Genomic DNA, 17,848 nt, shown 5'->3' with positions numbered 1-17,848 from the left:
CCAAAACTGCAAAACTTAAACGCAAAAACGTACAAGCCAGCCTATAGAGTAAACGCGCGAACGACGGTGCCGGTACCGGAACCGGAACCAGCGGCACCGTGCGATGTTGCGAATCCCAAGGCAGAATCGCGAGGCGCAAACGGGCAAACCACGGCAACAAGAACCGGGCGAGGTGTGAGGTTAAGCAGGACACACTCTCCCGACGTTCGCGGGCGCGGAGCTGTAAGCAGCTTTAAGTTGAGATGGGCGGGTCAAAAATGCGTTCCCGTGGGGTCCGAAGAATGTAAACGTTCCAAAACATCGCGGGAAGGCGCGCCTCGTCAAACGGACGGACACGTGGGGACCTGGGGCGGGAGAGGGAAACTGCTGTGGTGGTGGTCCGTGCGGTAAAAAAGGTAAAAAGCGAACAACGCGACGCGAGATACATGAAATGAAATTCTTGATTTTATTGTACATTGTTATTAATTATTAAAAATTAAAATCATAGATATATTACATTGAAAAAGAAAGGAACACAACCAGAGAAACTAAACTACATGAAAGTGGTGAAAAAATACATCCCAAAAAAACACAAACATCCACGCGAGAGGTGTGGGCGATTCCGTTTGCTCTGCAATCCGAATGCGGTTACTGTTTGGCTTCAAAAATAGTGTAGGGCGTAAGCATTGTAATAGTTTTGCGAGGTAAGTATGTTCCAGTTTGAAATCTGCGACAACAATCCAACTAAAGCCCCAGCACAACATGCATCACGCACGAGGGTTACGCTTAACGGCAAAGATTTGAAACGTCTGTGGCTGCGTACATTCACCAAACGCACGCAGCTTGAATGGTTTCAGCCCCGAAATTGAAATATTTCGTGAAAATCGAAACGGAGAAATCGCGATCAAGGTTTTGAATTAACGGTTCGACGGTAAACACTTTTCAATATTTAACGCATTTCAATGTGCGAACAGGTCGCCTTGGGACGTTGGGAAAAGAACTCGTCAAAATTGTGGTCTCCCCGGCAATATTTCTCACTAATAACTCGTGATGCATTTTCTTTGTAGAGTCGGCACTCTGGGAATTGGACATGGTTGACAAACGATTCTGCCTTGCGATACTGAACGGTAGACTAAACGCGAACGCGTTTCTCTTTACATAAAATCATTTTATTGAACTCGCTGCTGCTCTCGTCGCCATCTTACATACAAACAAGCCCACCGTGCCGGAAGCAATCCTTGTTAATCAATTTCCTACCAAACGGGACGCGATAGAAGACGCAATCAGAAACATTAATGTACAAAAAGAAGTCGATAGAAGCGAAAAAGAAGATGGTAGCTGATGGTGTGCGCCTAGTAGAGACCCTGCAGCATTTGGTGGTGGGAAGACGAGGGACCCCCCTCGAGGGTCCTGGCTCGCGGTTGGCTGTTAGGTGCATTTCTCCTTCTGCTCTTTGATGGCGCCCATGTTGATGCAGTTGATCTCGAACTGCCGGATCGGTTTGCCTTGCAGGTAGGCCTGGGCGTAGAAGTTGCCGAACAGCACGATGAACGAGATCATGTAGCCGATTAGCGTGTAGTGCATCCACAGCGGGAACTCACACCCCGTGACAATACCATTGATACCGAGTATCATGGCGACGGTGAACTGAATCTGTTACGGGAGAAAATGGCGTTCAAAATCACGTGGGGCAGCGTCTTGTGCGTGATCTTACCAGCTGCAGGATCGTGAGGTACTTCTTCCACCACAGGTACTTGTTCATGTGCGGGCCGACCGCAGAAAGACCGTAGTACGCGTACATTAGTACGTGAATGAACGAGTTGACCATCGCCGGAAGGAACGCTACGAAGCGGAACAAGAGAGAACATTGTAATCGATTAAGAAAGTTTCGGCGCCGAAATAATGATGTACATTATACGTGTAACAAATTATGGTGTTAAACTTTAAGCGACCGATTTGTCGGCACCACCAAAATGGTTGTTTTGTCCCTCTTTTAATCCTTTTTCGTTGAGCGTTCGATTAATGCGTGTCATTTGCTCCGGGAAGGGAAGGAAGCCTACGCGCTGATGTTTGGCCACCAATTGAGCAGTCCGTTGGCTGTTAATAATATTCAAAAGCCACCGCGTGGCGAGCGCTGAGAAGAACTGCAATAAACCGCGGGTTTTTGATCTGCGGTAGCCTCGGGTCAATTAGCGGCTGTAATGATTGTAATCGGTCTCGGGTAAGGCCTCGGGTTGCAAAGAGGACACGATACTTGCAATTAATTGCCCCGTGCGTAACAGGTATTTTCTAAGTGACCGGACTGTGCTTTATACGACGCGTATCGTATAATGCCAACTAATAACTGTTAGCATTGAAATTGCAGTCCTTCATAAGCTAACTAGTGGAGAAGCATCATTTGATTCGATTGAAGCTTAAGGCCGCCAGAGGGCAAACGAATTGCTTAAAGGACCCACTGGACCCCCCCTCTCGGATACTTACTGCTTCCGCTGGGCACCCACTTGATGCCGATCCACCAGAACGAAAACATGGTGCTGTGGTGGTACACGTGCAGGAACGTCAGCTGATTGTCCTTTTTGCGCAGGATGAAGAAGAACGTGTCGGAGAACTCGAGCACCTTGGAGAAGTAGTACCACCAGACGGCATCGACGATCTGCAATCGGTGGACAATAAATCAGTCAGCGATCGCACGAACAGGACCACGAATTGCAAAGGAAACGCGACGCGGAAAAAGAGAAATCTGGCTCTGTGCGACCATTAAGCCCACTGGCGGGACCCGCTGACTTGAAGTTCCGGCTTCGGAGCCCAACCCCGAACGAAAGTGAAATCTTTTCCGTCCCGAGCGTGCCTCCGAGCGAGAGAGAAAGACAAGACGCCACCAGGCAGGCAGGCAGGCAGGCAGGCACATCCCTTTTGTTCGAGGAGCGTCATCCTTGGCCCTCGGGGGACGGAGGTCAAAAAGGGGGAAACAGAAATTCATCACGATCGCGAAGCGATACACACCAAAAAAAGGGGGGCAGTTTAATGTCTCCCGAGGAGCGAGCTGGTGAATTGATAAATCAGCTCCATCGTGTCTTCCCACGGACTCCCGAGTCCTGGGGACCGCTGGACTGGTTGTGGATCGTATCAGCGTGTTCGCTCCAAATTTGGAACCGTGTCTGTAATTAAGAGCTTTCGATGTGCGACATCCGAGCGACATCGAGCTGGACGTGTAATTTATCCAGTCCACCCATCACGGCTGAGGATTGGGCGATGGTGGCCAGGGAAGGAAGGACGGACACAAGACTTACGCGCAGTTCCGCCGGATCGATGCTTTGCCGGCACGGCTCACAGATGTAGCTGTACCGTCGCATGGTCGAACCCACGAAGAGCTGCAGGCAGATGTAGAGGTTGAGCAGGGCCATCGCCAGGTTGTAGGGTATCAGGAACGAGGTGAGGTCGAACGGTTTCCGGCTGCGGAGGTGGAAGAAGGTCAACATTTTCCAGCCGCTGGGACCCCGGGGATGGGACGTGATGGGGACACTTACTCACGCATGATTCGGGGGCCAATCCAGACGAGGAACAGGTATATGCACACGCAGGTGAACGTCGGCATGACGGAGTCCACCATCGGCCAGCCCTTCGTCCGCGGGTCCGCCAGCGTCAGGGTCCACTCGTAGTACCCGAACACGTCGTAGAACGGGATGCTTTCGCTGATGTTTGCCGCCGCCATTTTCGCGGTCTCGTGAAATCTCCACCGGAAGCTGAACAACGTGAATGAAATGAATTTGAAAAATTGTTTTCAATCGGCTGAGTAATTTCCGAAGTTCCCGGGTGATCACTTGAGTGTTTAATTTTCTAACGTAATCTTTTAGCTACAAATTAGTGGTCGATAAAACCGCTTTCCGGCCGAGAAGGTCAGTTTGAGATTGTCGCAGAGGTTGAAGTCGTCAACAACACCACGCTGGAACGGTTTGGGTTTCTCGAAAAGTGCTGCCTAAAATATTTTAACCCACCACAGGAACTCACACAGGCACACGCGGGCGCCACACACACTCGCGCTGCACTGCACTGAGGACAGTGATCCTGAGTACTGCAGAATAATGCGGTCAGTACGGAAAACTTCCAACGCCAGCAGCTTGGCGATGGCCACGCTGCCACGACTTCAGAATGTGGCACGGCCAGTCCGGGTTAACCAAAAAATTAGCTACTCTCGACAGAGCAAAGCTTTTCACGATTTTCAGTTCGTCACAACTCGCGGAACACACGGCCGTCACGGTCCGACTCGAATCACTTTTGGCCCGGAAAGCTACCTTGCAAAAACCCGTTGGAAATCCGTCGCCCGTGTGCGGTGGATTGGCGCCAATTTCTCAGCTCGCTCGGTTTTCGTTGAAGAGTGCAAAATTTGCCCACCGCTTCTTGCCCGCCGCTAACTCCGCTTCTCCAAACACACCCAGCACGACCGGACAGCGGACTATCGCGTGGCGCACGGTTCGGCGTGCCGATGAACAATGACGCGGATCGCGGCTGACGGCCCGGCAGGAAAGAGAACAACAATAAATTTTCCCTGATCGATGCAGATATTAATGCACCTCCTTTTTTTTTTTGTTTTGTTGTTTCGCCGGAGAAACGGCGCGGAGCCAGGAGCCACAGTACCGGTGTTGTGGTGTTGGTGGCGATCGCGAGTTTTTTTCTTTTTCTCGGGGCAGGTTTCTCGAGTTGCGTGTTCGCGGGGATTTAGCTGATACCGTCGTGTGGCGGAGAGTGAGAGTGTTCGGGTTCGGGTGCTAGGTTGACCCGAAGTCACCGAAGTGGATCGTGGCTATCGGGCGGTAGACGGATCCCCGTGCCAGGCTGCTAGTCCTCGGAAAGGATTTCATACTCCTTTCGTGCTGTTTTTGGTAGAAGGATCGTCAATTTTAACTTCAAACTGCATTCTGGAAATCGTAATGGGACGCTATACGTTTGTAGAATAATTGTGAAGCATTAAAAACAATTCAATTCCAACTGTACGAAATTTATTTTACGAGTTAAGCTCATTTCCACCTCCGTGGTTAGGTTAATAAACGGAACAGACATATTCGGGGCTCGGAAATCCCACACGTCGTGCAAGAGAAGCCAATACACCCTGACTGTTTGTTGCGGATTTTGATCTGGCGAACCATTTTCCGTCGAAAATGAAGAAGGAGTCGCTCAATGGTTCTTCGGCGAAATTGAAGCGGAACGCTTGGACACTTTTAGGATTGGAAAATGAAACTAAACCTAAAGGGGATCAGCCTTCAGGAGGAAATCATCAGTAACTCAAAGTTAGTGTTATCTAAACCACTGCCGATCTCAAAGCCATAAATTTCATTGAAATTATTATGAACCATAATTGAGCATTTCTTCAGAATAACCTCCAAAAGGCAGGTTCTGATGGGGTTAAAAAAAACTCACAGTCGATCGCAGCCGATCGCAGGACTCATATTTGTTAAAAAAACGCAACCCTACAGCTCATGGGCCCAGTGTTCTTGAGGCTTCCCTTGACCACCAGCAGTAAAGCCGGTAAAGCCACTGTCGAGATAAGATCATTCCAAAGCAACTTCTAATTAATGACAATGTAATGTAACGATGGCGCGGGCCGCTCTTCCTTAAGTCAGCCGTGTAGCAGGAAGAAGTTCGGGGGATCAAACCCCGCCAACGGCAAGTTTCTGCCACGTACAGACATCGGCACCAACGATCGACGATCGGACGGGTGGTCGGAATGTCGGCGCATTACGCGGCAGTCGCCGACGTGGTGTAACCCCGTGATTAAATCAATAGGCCCTGACTATATTCCCTGACCCTGCCCGAGCACCTGCGGAGCAGGTTTACAGCAGGGAAATCCTGGGCAAGGGTTGCTAGCAGCACCCTTTTCGCTTGGGATGGCCTAGTTGAGCAAGGTTGGCAGCGATAGAAAAAAAGGCAGCTAATATCACAGTAATTAAGGGAACCGGCCTTGCCACGCCAACACGGATCCCACCAACGGGGTCTAATCGATGATCGAGACCTTGATCGCACCACGCGCCTAAGCATATTGCACCATGTTCGACACCACGTTGGCTTCCTGCTGGGCGTACCGCGTTGAGAACAAAATTGAAATTATTATAAGAAAAGGGCGATCGCGATCGTCTAGCTCAAACTAACGGCACCAGACCGCGAAAAGAAAGCCGAAAGAAGGACACCGTCAGGATCGTCGTTCTCACGTCGCCCAGGGAAAAAGCTACCCGTTATCACTTACCACCGGGTTGCTTTGGTATTTCGTAATGATACTAAAGTGAAAATGTTCGCTCGTTTAACATGCGTGATCCCGACTCTTCGCAGCGAAACGGGTTCGGGTTTCTCCACGGGATCGCTGCCAGGATCATGATCAGTGAAAAAGAAAAGAAAGTGCCAAAAGATGTCGCCGTGAGGATGTTTCGCACAAAATTAAATCATTTATGGAAGCAGACAACGGCACGGCAGGTTCATCGCCGTCCGTTGCGATCGACGCATGTCATCGACGATAATGGGAGAGTAAATAATTGATCGGTAAAAAATTATGTGTCCCCTCTCGGTCTCGGATGGGCACGCAATCCACCTCGCAATCAGCCTTTAAAATACTGGCAAGTGGGTTATAATTTTGTGCTCGCCGGCCACACCGTTATTAGCACGTTTTCCCATTGAATGCTGAGCCGTTCCGGCACCGCCGGGATACGCGGCATAGTTTGGAGATTTATCCTTCAGCTTCCACTTCGCATTTAAATTAATAATCTTTCAAGGCACTAGTAGTGCCAACAGTACGGCACGGCCACCACCACCAGCATCCGTTTCGTACGTAATCGATTTGCATTTAACCTTTCGCTGGCGGACGCGCCGGACCGTGGTTCTGTGTGGATTCCAGTCGCCAGTCGGTTGCACTTGAACTTCTGAACCTCTCGGCGGTGGCGGGTGGTGGCGTGCGGGGGACAAATGGGTTGTCCATCAATATGCCGCACCGATATAAGCTGGGCCCATCCTGAGCCGGTGGTCCAACCACACCCCGAACCGGTGGTCAACGTGACAAAAGTGCATCTGCGGGCGTGGGGAGTGATGCGCCGGCGACTCGCACCTCGACCCCGCTGTTAACCGGCCATCAATTACCCGGCTCACTCTCTCGCTCTCTCTCGCTCTTTCTCCGTGGAATTTATTCCCTCGACCCGAGCGCCCGACGACGCACGAGTTCAAGTGCAGCTATTTGTGCATCTCACGGGGAAACCGGACCGTTGGGCGATGTCACTTGGGCTCACTTTTACTTTTGACAAGCCGTCAGCTCAGGGCACTGAAAGGGCTCTACTTAGGGTTCCACTCAATCAAAAACGAGCTGGCGAAGTCGGGACTCCGGACCTCCAATATTTCACAATTCACATTTTAATTGTTTTCTATTTCAATAAATCCGTACGGTGGCCGGACCGTGCGGGAAGGACCCAAAAGGAGGGGCGGGGGGCCGTTGAGGCTGCAATTAATGTGCAATTTCTCTTGACCATTAATCTCACGGATCTCCTGTCGGGCTGCTGTCGCCGGGTGGCCGCCGCGTGGCAAACGCGAGACAAAAAAGGACCAGAAAGAAACCATCATCCAATCAAGGAACTGCCGATAGACGCCGATGATGTAACGCCTGCAACACGCCTGCATAACAGAGGACGGTCTCTCAATAGGAAGTGCCGTGTGCTGCACTCCGGTACATTGTGGTCCATTCTTCGCCATTCGTTCGCGATTGCGGCTTTTCCGACCGCAATTGTTTCGTGTGCATGTTGCCGGAAACATGATGAGGTCCCTCGGCCGCGCCGTGATGAGATTTCTGCGTTGCGCCACCACCGCCAACACAGAGGGTTCGTTGCTGTTGCGCGAGTTGAGCTTTTTTGTTCCGGATCCGGATTGGGGGCTGAAATGGATATGCGCTTTGATCGATCGACGACTCGGTGACGTCCGGCCCGAGTCATTAATCGAACTATAATCTTACCACCGAGCCCCGCGTAAGCACCGAGCTTTCTTAATGGCCTTTCGGCTTGGTGTCTCTAACGATGGCCCGGGGGCTCATTACGCAAACGGCTCACTGGATGACGGGTGGTCATTTGTGTTCTAGGAATTTCTTTGATGGCGGCAAAGGCGGTTCTTCCCTGCAAGGACATCGTGGCAAATCAGAAGGGCCGCAAACAGTTGATCGCCTTCCGTGAAACGGCCACGATCGGGCCACGAGAACGATCAGGCCGAGTACCTCGAAACCAGTTCCAGAACATTGTAGTGTCTAGGCAAGGTCTCTGACTTAATTGTTGGTGTTGCGAAAATGTGTTCATTAAATTTGTAGCCCGCTCACCGACGGCCATAATTTAGCGCCGGTGTCCTCCTCGGAATTCCTCTGTCTGCCTGCCTCAGTTGCTTACTTTCAGGAGAAATTTTACGGCACGGGTTGAACCTGTTTTCGGGGGTCATGAATCACGGTTCGTCTCGGTCAAAGGGTATGCAGATAATCGGTAAGAGAAACGGCTCGCCAAACCTGCCGACAGGTTTGGGCCGTGTCTAGTGAGGGAGAGCGAGAGAGAAAGGAGGAGTACATTAAGCCCTTAAAACCCTTACGCCGACTGTAATGGTTCTACTTGAAAAATGGCCAGCTGGCACGGGTCACGCCAAGGGAAGTGCGTTCGTTCGTGACTGAATTTTCATAAATTATTTGGCCACTCTCGGTTTCCGGCTAGGGTACCGAGGAGCGATAGTTCCGAACAGGATGGATGAACCAGGATCGCCTTTGGCAGGGTTTAAAAAATGATAATGGGTGGCTCACTGATAACACACGCGTCTGATAGGTTTTACGATTCTCAATCTCATGATTTTGTTTAATATTTTCTTTCGTTACAGAATAACAACCAACCAACGAAACGTAGAAAAGCGATGACGCAATCAACAGAGCGGTGAGAATATGAAATTTAAGATAAAAAATATGTTCCAATCTTACCAAAAACTACAACTTACTGTCTTTAAAATGCGACAAAATATTGAGAAAAATTCATTGGGGAACTGAAAAAAAAACAATTCGCCCGAAAGGCCCGCTTATGATATTGACGTTAAATGGTAAAAGAAGGTCCCGAAGAAAGGTAATTTCACCGTCTCGCAATATCGAGAATGGTGAAAAAAAATTGTTTATGCTTTTCCTATCAATGCTCATCAGTTTATTGGTCTTTATTGGTCGCCTTTTTCGTTGCACGCTTGCAAATCATATATTTTCCATTGTTTCGCTTCAAAACAGTTAACAATATCGACGGCAATGCACTTGGATCTCGCATCATAACACGATCTGGAGCAAACACAACGAATGGCGCATGCCACAGTGAGACAGTAAAAGTCCAAACAAACCAGCGACCGCCGGTCCGACCGGGCGGAATGATGAATGCGAGTCGTGTGCCCTTTCATCATGTGTCCGTCTCGAACAACACTTCAAGATCGCACAAGATCGCGCTGCGTTCAAGTGCAGAAATATCACTTCGGCCGGTGCATTAGCTGTGCAAATATGCTTTCCTTTGTCGAGAAGAAAGTGATGTCGGAACGCGTGGCCCGGAATAGGGTTTACACAAGAATGAATCGCGCCCGCGGAAAGAGAAATGCAACCCGAGTCCGTCCCGATTCGCGGAAAAGATGCATTTTGCGGCGGTTGGTCTCCGACGGTAATGGTGCCGATCAACAGCGGTTTATTTAGTTTTGTAATCTACGACAGAGTGGAAATGTCCACTGAAGAAACGAAAAGCGGGCCGCCGCCGCCACTTTCGATGGAAAAATATGCTTCAAACAGCGTGCCATTGTTTGGTTGGTGAGCTTGTGGTTTTTGACTTTAACCGACAAATTGGAAAATGAACGATCGATCCTTTGCACGGAGATCGCGTGCGCCTTGTGGTTTCAGCTAACGGCAAGAATTTATTAATACTTATTCAAGCACATCATAGATTTTCAGTTGGATCAAGAGTTTCTAAATACTAAAACGAGAAAATGATGGAAAGCATTTTGGAATGATCACGTTTGAAGGCATCGGCACGTCCCCTGTATTTCTGTACATTAAATTAAAAGCAGAATAGTGGTCTATAAATGTATACGAATAACGAATGCTTCACGTGCGTGCCCGGAGGGCATAAACCAGCACCCTGACCCCGGCGCACTAGTGACTCCCGATTTCCTCGCCCAGTAGCGACAGTTGTTTCAGGAACTGCTTGGCGTTCGTTAGCGTCGACGCACCGTAAATGATGCGGCGGATGCTGTTGGCGCTTTGCTTCGTTTTGATGAAATCCACCAGATTCTGGTACTCGATGTAGTTGCCACCGCCCACCACGAACACGATCGCATCCTGGAACGGCGCACGGTTCTTCGGCACCACGTCGCTGCCTTTCAGCAGCTTCGGGTCGAGGTACAGGTAATCGTCCACCTCGGAACCGCCCCCGGTACGGCACTCCATCAGCTGCTCGGTGATCTTGGTGACCGGAAGATTCTGCGTGCAGAGTACGTTCAAAATTAAAATGACAGCAGACCGCCACATGGCCGGCTCCGTGTTCCTTACGTGACGTTTGACGACCAAATTCTTGACCCCCTCCATCACGAAGGACGATCCCTGGGAGACGAGTTTCGAGAACATGGACACCGTTTTGGTGCCACTTCCTTCGTATTGGTTGGAGCTGGACAGTGTAATCTTCGCGATACTCCTGCGGAAAGAAATCCCATTTGGAAGGACCACCAGGACAAGGACCCATAATCGGTCGGTACACTTACTTCCACCGCTGCAGGTATGGCAGCGGCGTTAGGTCACAGCCGCACTCGCGCAGTGCCTCTTCGAGGCGCTTGAACTCCGCGTCGGTCACATTGCTGCAGATGTAGTAGATAATAAACAGTCGCATTTTGTCCTCCGGCAGCCCAAACTCGGGATCCTTCAGCACTTCCACCAGGGCCCGATCTAGCGCTTGCTTCGACATGATCTTCTCCTCCAGCTCGAAGAACGAGTCCAACCGACGGGATTTGATGTAGTTCAGGATCGACGTCGCGATCTTCGTGTGCATGTCGATCAGTCGCTTCTTCTCCATCAGCTGCGGCAACGAGTTGACGGCGCTGGTCAGTTTGGCGGTGTTATCGTTCACCATCGAGAACGCCACGTCGGTCTCCCCGTCGATACCCATCGTCGTCTTGAGCTTCTTAATTTCGTCCTCCTGCGAGCGGTACTGCTCCAGTTCCTCCTGTATCGCTTCGGCCACCGTCGGAAACGGGCTGCCCTTGTGCGTGCACCAGAACCGGTCGCGGGAGTCCAGATCGCACGCTTTCGTCTTTGGTTTCGCTCCCGTCCCGATGTGCTGCTGTTCGGTGGCCGGATCTTCCTCGACCACGACCCGGTTCAGTGCGAGCTCCAGCACATCGTGACCCAGTGCCTGATAGGTCCAGGTATGGTGGAGCGGCGTAGCCATGTCAACGTTTCGGTCAAGCAACACCAGGAGCGGCCGCTGGAAGCTGAACGCACCGGTCTGTGTCGCGTCCATGTGGAAGAGGTTGTTGCGTGCGTCCCACAGGTTCTCGCGCAGCTTTTTCTCCAACTTTCGGGCCACCATCTCGGCGGCACAGTTCTTCGGGCAGCGTATGATCGGCACGGTACCGAGCGTGACGAACACCGCAAACAAACTGTCCACTATGCTGTCCATAATGCCTTCCATTTCGAAGTCCTGCGTGTTAGCCCGGTTTATGGCTGCCCGTGGGGAAACATGGAAAAGAAATCCGACATCCGATTACAAACCCCGGGGCCCTTACGCATCCGCGGATACCAACCATAGTACGACAGCGCGTCACTGTTTTGGTGCTTCAACACGAACATATCGTCCTCGAGCGTGATAAAGTTCAGGTACTGATCGTACACCTTGTGAATGTTGGCCACACAGCCGGCCTGCAGTGCGGCGGCGGCCAGGTCCTCCAACTTCTGGCGCGATATGGGCGAGATGAAGTTCAGGTGGTACACATCGTAGAGGCCGCTCTGAAAATCTTGCGCAATCCGTCCCAAGTTTTCTTCGGTCGCCGCGCAAAAGTAAATGGCCGGCACATCGGGAATGGAATCGCGGTCGGAGTGCAGCTGTCTAGAAGGGAGGGATGGGTGGGTTTAGGTTCGCCAGGTCAACACGGAACGGAAACCACGTTACATGTGCAGGGTGACGCCCATCTCGCGCAGTTCGCGAATCGAAATTAGGGGCGATATGATGTCTTGGCCCGTTCGATCGTAGATCAGAAGCTTCCACACTGGTTCGGCCGATATTGCCTTCGTCATCGGTTGATTCAGGTTCAACATCTGCCGGATGGCGGCTGGAAACGGATAACGAGACAGTCACAACGGAACCAAACGAACAGCCCCCAAACTAACATCGGCCTCCGCGCGCTCGTACCTATCTGACGGTCTTTCAGTGTGGCCATTGTGCGCCGACCGTGTAGCACTTTAAAAAACGGTGATAAATCAATGGAATCCGCGCACCAATTTTGTTTCCGTGATCTTCGAAGTGACGTCGACGATTTTCGGCAACTCGCGGAATGTCAATGCAACTGACACCTGTCATCGGGCACTCATCTCAACTCGACACTCAATTTTGTCAACAAACCAAAATGGAGTAGGGCTGTGCCAAGGGCTATGAGGTTAGGGTTGCTCTGATACATTTGAATAGAAGAGAAAAGCTGTTTGAACTGAGCCCCAATCGTACTAAAATGTCAAATTAGCGAGTTTCTTGTTACACGTTAATTAAAAAAATTCAACAAATTTTCATTCGTAGGATTTCAACTGTTTTAATTCGGTCAGGTTTTGTCATTTGAATGGCAAAGGTTCAAACCTTAACGTATGAACAGGTACGGATTACTAACACAAACAGTATCATCGAATAAGTTAAGAATTGTGCTCCTGTTCTATTGTGCACACTCATAATCCATCGTCGGTTCATTTAGAGAGAGAGAGAAGGAATGCAAAGTGTAGGTTGTATGTTTTGTGGTTCGTAAAACAACTGCTTCAGTAAAGAATCTAGTTCATTAAATCCAAGACATACTAAATATTGTGGCTATCGTAAAGAATATGCCGAACAAACGGGCGTCTAGCGACGCCATTGCTCCACTGCCGTCGCTTCGACAGCGCAAGCCCTCGTGGCGCAGAACGAAACGCACCTGGTCCGGGAACTGGCAATCGTTTTCGTTACACAGCATGTTCGTACTCTCCATGCGTACCGTGAAATAAATCGATCGACAAGCCGGGTCTTCGATCCCTCCTCCGCACGGGCGAGTGAAATTGAACCACAGACTTTCCTGGCCCGGACCCGTCGTCTGGCAGTTGGTCGGAGTAGCCCGCCAGTCACGAGCTTCGCACACGGTAAATTCCCCATAGTCCGTGGTCATAAACTGCACCCGCACGTCGCCACCGTTGTGCATAAACGTGTTCACTAGCCGATAGCGCAGCTCGACACCCGGTGTAAGATACTGCTCCAGTTCCTCGCGTACCAGCTGGTCCCGCCAAACGTCACGGTTATCGGTAGTACGACAGTCCGCTACCACCAATCGCTGCGGGATGCTCTTCACAACTGCGGCGATTTCGTTCTCAAAGCTCGCGATCGTTGTTCGTGACGAATCGATGATCCTGTAGTGTTCTTCCAGTGATCGACTGTGGAACGTGTCATTCTGTAAACCGTTAGCATTGGATAAGAACAGACCCTTTTTGTGCACTGTCGAGAGACGCGAGAGATCTTACAAACGTTATCAACTGCCTGAAGTTGGCTGGATCGTTTGTGATGAATGCGAAGTAGAGATCGGCAAACTGTTCGAAAGAACCTCGCAACATTCGGTGGGCACTTTCAAAGTCAGCGGTAGTCACGCGGTGAGACTGGGCAAAAACGAGTATTACCGGCGCGTTTCCTCCGACCATGAAGCTGGCCCGCTCCGTGTCCGTTTGGCGCGCAAGGTTTTCTACAATGGCGGCAAAACTTCTCGAGAGCGACAGCTGACGTGGAACTGTGGGGAGAAAAGAAGAAGAAAGTAATGAGCTGTGCACTTTGCAAGGGGCGCTGACTTTTTACATGATCCTCGGAAACGGTCCAGTTGTTCGAAGGCGTCGGCAACGCTGTTGGTCCTGTTCACCATGTACTGGCCCGTCTCACCGTTCACGACCGAGATGTACGAACCGTAGTAGGAGACATCGATCAGTTCCACCAGAAATCTGTTGGTGAAGATAGTAACATCTTCTAATTTAGTTAACGGGAAAGGAGGACATTTTTCGAGTTACTCACGATACTAGCTGCAGGTTCATGTACTCGTCTCGCGAACCATCTAGCACCACGGTAAGATCCACGTTCGGCTTGCGAACGGTTTCGGCATCAGCCGTGTCCTCCGTCAGGCAGCTGGACACCGTGTCCAACAGCAAAGTGGCCTGTTCGTAGAAGCGATCCACCGTCGCGTCGCATATCTGCTGCATCAGCGGTTCGGAGACGATCACGCTTCCGGTGGCGTACTGCAACAGCTCGACAAACTTGTACGTCTCCAGCTTCAGTTTGTCGAGTTCGATCGATCGCAGAATTTCTCGTCGCTGGCAGGCACGTGTGATCTCGGGAGCGTGCTGATCCTCTTCGCGCTCCTCATCGAACACACTGCGAAACCGAGAGCCACCGGTTCCGGTCCGGCCTCGCCCCGAGGGTTCACGGTCCGAGTACTGACCGACGCGTAGCTCTTCTCGAACAGTCGGGCGCTTCGTTGGACGAGGACGCCGGGCGATGTTCTCGATCGAAGCCACCGGAATGCCTCGCTCGCTGTAGTACATCTCCAGCACCTGGGACAGCCGTAAGCGCCGCAGCCGCTTCACGAACTGTGGTACATTGTGGGCAAGATAGTGGCCATCGATACCGGCAAGAATCTCGCTGTCGGTCATCTCCCAGCGGCCACCGTGATTCTCGGCCAGGTAGCGAACCCTCGGCAGGTAGGTATCGTTCCAGGCTCCGGCCAATCCGACGCTCACGTTCGTCACCTGCGTCGGCCCCTGATAGAAGCACACCTCCGCCAGATCGCCCACCAGTCCGGCCGCGTACATGTTGTCGATCGATTCCAGCGAAGCGAACAGTCTCTCGAGCTGCTTGCGCGTGTCGGCCGTTTCCATCGTTTCGAGGTTCTCGTACAGATTGCGCTTCCGGTAGGCGGTCACGAACTCGCTGATGAGCACGTTCTGTGGCTGCAGTCCGGCGGCGATCGACATGATCACGATGCCGGGCGCGATCGTACCATAGTCCCGCGTGTGGCAAGTTCCCCGCTCTAGCGGACACCGGGAGATGGGCCGATCGAAGGTGGTTCGGTTGGTGTTTGATTTCTGGACTCTGCGGCAAAAAGGGACACCAAACATTAGACACCATGGAACACGAGGAGGTTGCGCAACGGGCGCCCGTACTTGTTCTGCGTAACCCACGGGGCCTGAGGATTGCCGTCCGCACTCATCAGGGTCTGCGGGCAGGTGATACGTTCATCATCACGCTGAAACGGTTCCACGGCGCTGCTTAGCATTCGGTGCAGGTGGCAGATTTCGGTCGACGTGAGAAACGCATCAAACTCGATGGTTCCCGGCACTTGCGAGACCAGCTGGCGAAGGAGCGTGTACTTCGGTACCATCAGACCACGCGGGCTGTACGGTGTGATCCACTGCGTTTCGGCCACTCCGGGCACGTTCTCGATGCCATCTATCCGTAACCTGTGCTCGGTGGGGGTCACAGTTTTGTCACTGGCCAATCAAAAACGGACGGTAATCACTAACTTACCGGTGGATCAGCTCGGCACTCAGGAGACGCATATCGAGTGTGGTCGGATTGTGGCGCTCGATTTTGCGCACCAACTCGAGCAACAACTGTACGGTGTGCGGTGGACCCGGCAGTGTGGCGTTTCCGCGATAGCACCGTACCAGCTCGTCCGGTATGTTGTAGGACGCGGTGCCAACCGCCACGATGCCTGCAACGAGTCGTGAGTCATCAGATACATTACACACCGTTGCGTGCGCCGCTTATCACCACGTTCACCACGGCAATGATCGTACCTACGACGCACAAGTACCATAGACAGTTGGCGCTGTCCAATTTTGGAATCCGCCACTCGTTCATTTTCATCGTCTTTGGGTACTCCTTGTGAAGTACCAGGTTACTATACACTGTAGCACTCGAGAGTTGTTGTTTAATCCACCATTTTGCATTCAAATCGTTTCATCACAATCATTTTCCACATTCGACCAGAATCACGGAGAACGATACTATTGTTAACTAAGAACAAGCGAATGAAAGAATCCGGCGCACCTGTAGGTATCTAATCGCATACTGAGCCTCGGTTCCGTCGGTGCACTGATCAACGCAAGGTGAGGTTCTTATCACACAACGCTGAAGATTAGATAGCTAGAGGGTGATAAGCGCCCGCATGTAACGCAATGTTTCACAACATTCCTGGGACCTCTGGGGGGACAGTAAACGTAAAACAATGAATCCCCCCGCATTAGGCATCGTGTGCAGAAGGATTGTGATACTTTCACGTGCATTTCAATGAAGTTTACTTAAAAACGCGAGCTTTTTTACATCAAATTATATTTTTGTAAACCATTTCTTTTTCTTTCTTCCGAAGATGGAATTCTAAATGTAGCATTTACTTGTGTGCTGTCGCCGCGTCCCACTGGCCGACCAATGACTGTTTCCTTTGCCCCACCAGTGTTTGGGGGTTTGAATATAAGTTTGCTATGTATATTAATTTGCTACACCTTCCACAGTTTTATCGATACCATTTAAAATGCTCTGTTTTGCTTTGTTCCGCCGGATACACGGACACGGAGGTACGGAAACTGAACCATGCGTTACAATGTTGTATCCACTAACGTGCACGAGAAACGGAACCTGAACTGAACTGTATTCTTGTGACGCGTTCTCCTCTCCGCTTTTTATCATAATACAGAGCGCAGAGTACTAAATGTGTTTGTTTGTTATCTAATTACATTTCATAAAGTGAGCCCCCTTTGTTGGCTCTATTCCATCCATTTGTCGCTCTTTCTCTATCTTTCCCTTGGTTAGCGGTTAGTATTTGTTGTCTGTGTTTAATTTAACGTTGTTTTGCTTCGATAGTTTATACATCCATCCACTGTTCGCATTGTATCACTTTGTCCTATAACGTGGGTTACCTTTTAGTTAATTCTCCGTCACTCGTTTTCTTTGTGCTTTTCCGTGCCACTGCTACTTTTTGTGCCTTCTCAGGTGGATGATGCTGGTGACGAGAGGGGATATCCTATTCTCATGTGCAGAGCACTAACTCGTCCAGTAAATTGTCCATTAACGCCATATTCCCAACTCACTACCCCAGAGAGACACGGAATTGTTTCAGGATGGTGCCGCGCCTCTGCGCTACGGGTGGGTCCGTTACGTTACTGTGCCAAAGTAGACTGTTTGGGTGACGAATGACAACATTGATAAGGTTTTAGATAAATGCTTTGGTTTCCAAAACTTCGTACCAACGGTACCGCGTTGCATTGCTCTAGGTTAGGATCGTTTAAATGACACGTATGTAACACGAATGTTCGCACTATTGAGCTGCAAGCCCGTACCGTGACAAGCGGATTAGATTGGTTTTGGAACGAATGTTACAACAGCGGGATATCAATATGCTCCATCGTTCCGTCTACCATAACATTGGTTGGTTGGTGTTGACAATTATTTCCGCCCTCGTGTGGCGGGACGTGCATAGCAATTCTGTTACTCTTTTTTGTAAGAAAGGTTGACCATCAAACACCATCTTGTTACTTTGCCTAGTGAAATGGCACACAGCGAGCCAATTCTTCGAGCCGGGCAAAGGGCGCATTACCGGAAGTCACACT

General features: G+C 50.7%; 3 protein-coding genes across 4 annotated transcripts; all 3 read right to left on the bottom strand.

Moving 5' to 3' along the window:
• Positions 1–1,162: 1,162 nt before the first annotated feature.
• LOC131210951 (elongation of very long chain fatty acids protein 4-like) lies at positions 1,163–4,451 on the bottom strand. 2 transcript variants are annotated; one of them, XM_058204290.1, is made up of 6 exons: positions 4,272–4,451; positions 3,507–3,722; positions 3,270–3,432; positions 2,461–2,632; positions 1,694–1,821; positions 1,163–1,632 (listed from the first exon to the last, which is right to left on the bottom strand). In XM_058204290.1, the coding sequence occupies exons 2-6, from the start codon at positions 3,689–3,691 to the stop codon at positions 1,408–1,410; spliced, it is 873 nt and encodes a 290-aa protein (XP_058060273.1). In that variant the 5' UTR covers positions 3,692–3,722; positions 4,272–4,451; the 3' UTR covers positions 1,163–1,407. The 2 variants fall into 2 exon arrangements, with proteins under 2 accessions (XP_058060273.1, XP_058060265.1); XM_058204282.1 differs by lacking the exon at positions 4,272–4,451 and adding an exon at positions 3,988–4,114.
• A 5,544-nt stretch (positions 4,452–9,995) lies between these two features.
• Positions 9,996–12,503, bottom strand: LOC131212483 (protein sly1 homolog). Its single transcript, XM_058206367.1, has 6 exons — positions 12,387–12,503; positions 12,147–12,306; positions 11,782–12,083; positions 10,744–11,701; positions 10,535–10,676; positions 9,996–10,465 (listed from the first exon to the last, which is right to left on the bottom strand). Exons 1-6 carry the CDS (start codon positions 12,412–12,414, stop codon positions 10,139–10,141), a joined length of 1,917 nt encoding a protein of 638 aa, XP_058062350.1. The 5' UTR covers positions 12,415–12,503; the 3' UTR covers positions 9,996–10,138.
• Positions 12,504–12,994: 491 nt separating this feature from the next.
• Positions 12,995–16,109, bottom strand: LOC131206477 (uncharacterized). Its single transcript, XM_058199039.1, has 7 exons — positions 16,040–16,109; positions 15,768–15,954; positions 15,404–15,700; positions 14,259–15,332; positions 14,049–14,188; positions 13,724–13,983; positions 12,995–13,653 (listed from the first exon to the last, which is right to left on the bottom strand). Exons 1-7 carry the CDS (start codon positions 16,107–16,109, stop codon positions 13,015–13,017), a joined length of 2,667 nt encoding a protein of 888 aa, XP_058055022.1. The 3' UTR covers positions 12,995–13,014.
• Between the last annotated feature and the right edge of the window lie 1,739 nt (positions 16,110–17,848).

This window comes from Anopheles bellator, chromosome 1 (assembly GCF_943735745.2).
Source record: "Anopheles bellator chromosome 1, idAnoBellAS_SP24_06.2, whole genome shotgun sequence".
NCBI lineage: Eukaryota > Metazoa > Arthropoda > Insecta > Diptera > Culicidae > Anopheles > Anopheles bellator.
This window is presented reverse-complemented; position numbering and strand designations above follow the sequence as displayed.

Excerpts from the sequence above, each read along its gene's own strand:
- LOC131210951 (XM_058204290.1), bottom strand. The coding sequence starts at position 3,691 with ATGGCGGCGGCAAACATCAGCGAAAGCATCCCGTTCTACGACGTGTTC. Across the intron at positions 1,822-2,460 it reads GTGGGTGCCCAGCGGAAGCA|CGTTCCTTCCGGCGATGGTC; the intron begins GTAAGTATCCGA and ends TCCGCTTCGTAG. Across the intron at positions 1,633-1,693 it reads ACCTCACGATCCTGCAGCTG|ATTCAGTTCACCGTCGCCAT; the intron begins GTAAGATCACGC and ends CTCCCGTAACAG.
- LOC131212483 (XM_058206367.1), bottom strand. The coding sequence starts at position 12,414 with ATGGCCACACTGAAAGACCGTCAGATAG. Across the intron at positions 10,677-10,743 it reads CCATACCTGCAGCGGTGGAA|GAGTATCGCGAAGATTACAC; the intron begins GTAAGTGTACCG and ends TTCTTTCCGCAG. Across the intron at positions 10,466-10,534 it reads ATTTGGTCGTCAAACGTCAC|AATCTTCCGGTCACCAAGAT; the intron begins GTAAGGAACACG and ends CTCTGCACGCAG.
- LOC131206477 (XM_058199039.1), bottom strand. The coding sequence starts at position 16,109 with ATGAAAATGAACGAGTGGCGGATTCCAAAATTGGACAGCGCCAACTGT. Across the intron at positions 15,701-15,767 it reads AGTGCCGAGCTGATCCACCG|GTTACGGATAGATGGCATCG; the intron begins GTAAGTTAGTGA and ends CACCGAGCACAG. Across the intron at positions 13,984-14,048 it reads GGACCGTTTCCGAGGATCAT|TTCCACGTCAGCTGTCGCTC; the intron begins GTAAAAAGTCAG and ends TTCTCCCCACAG.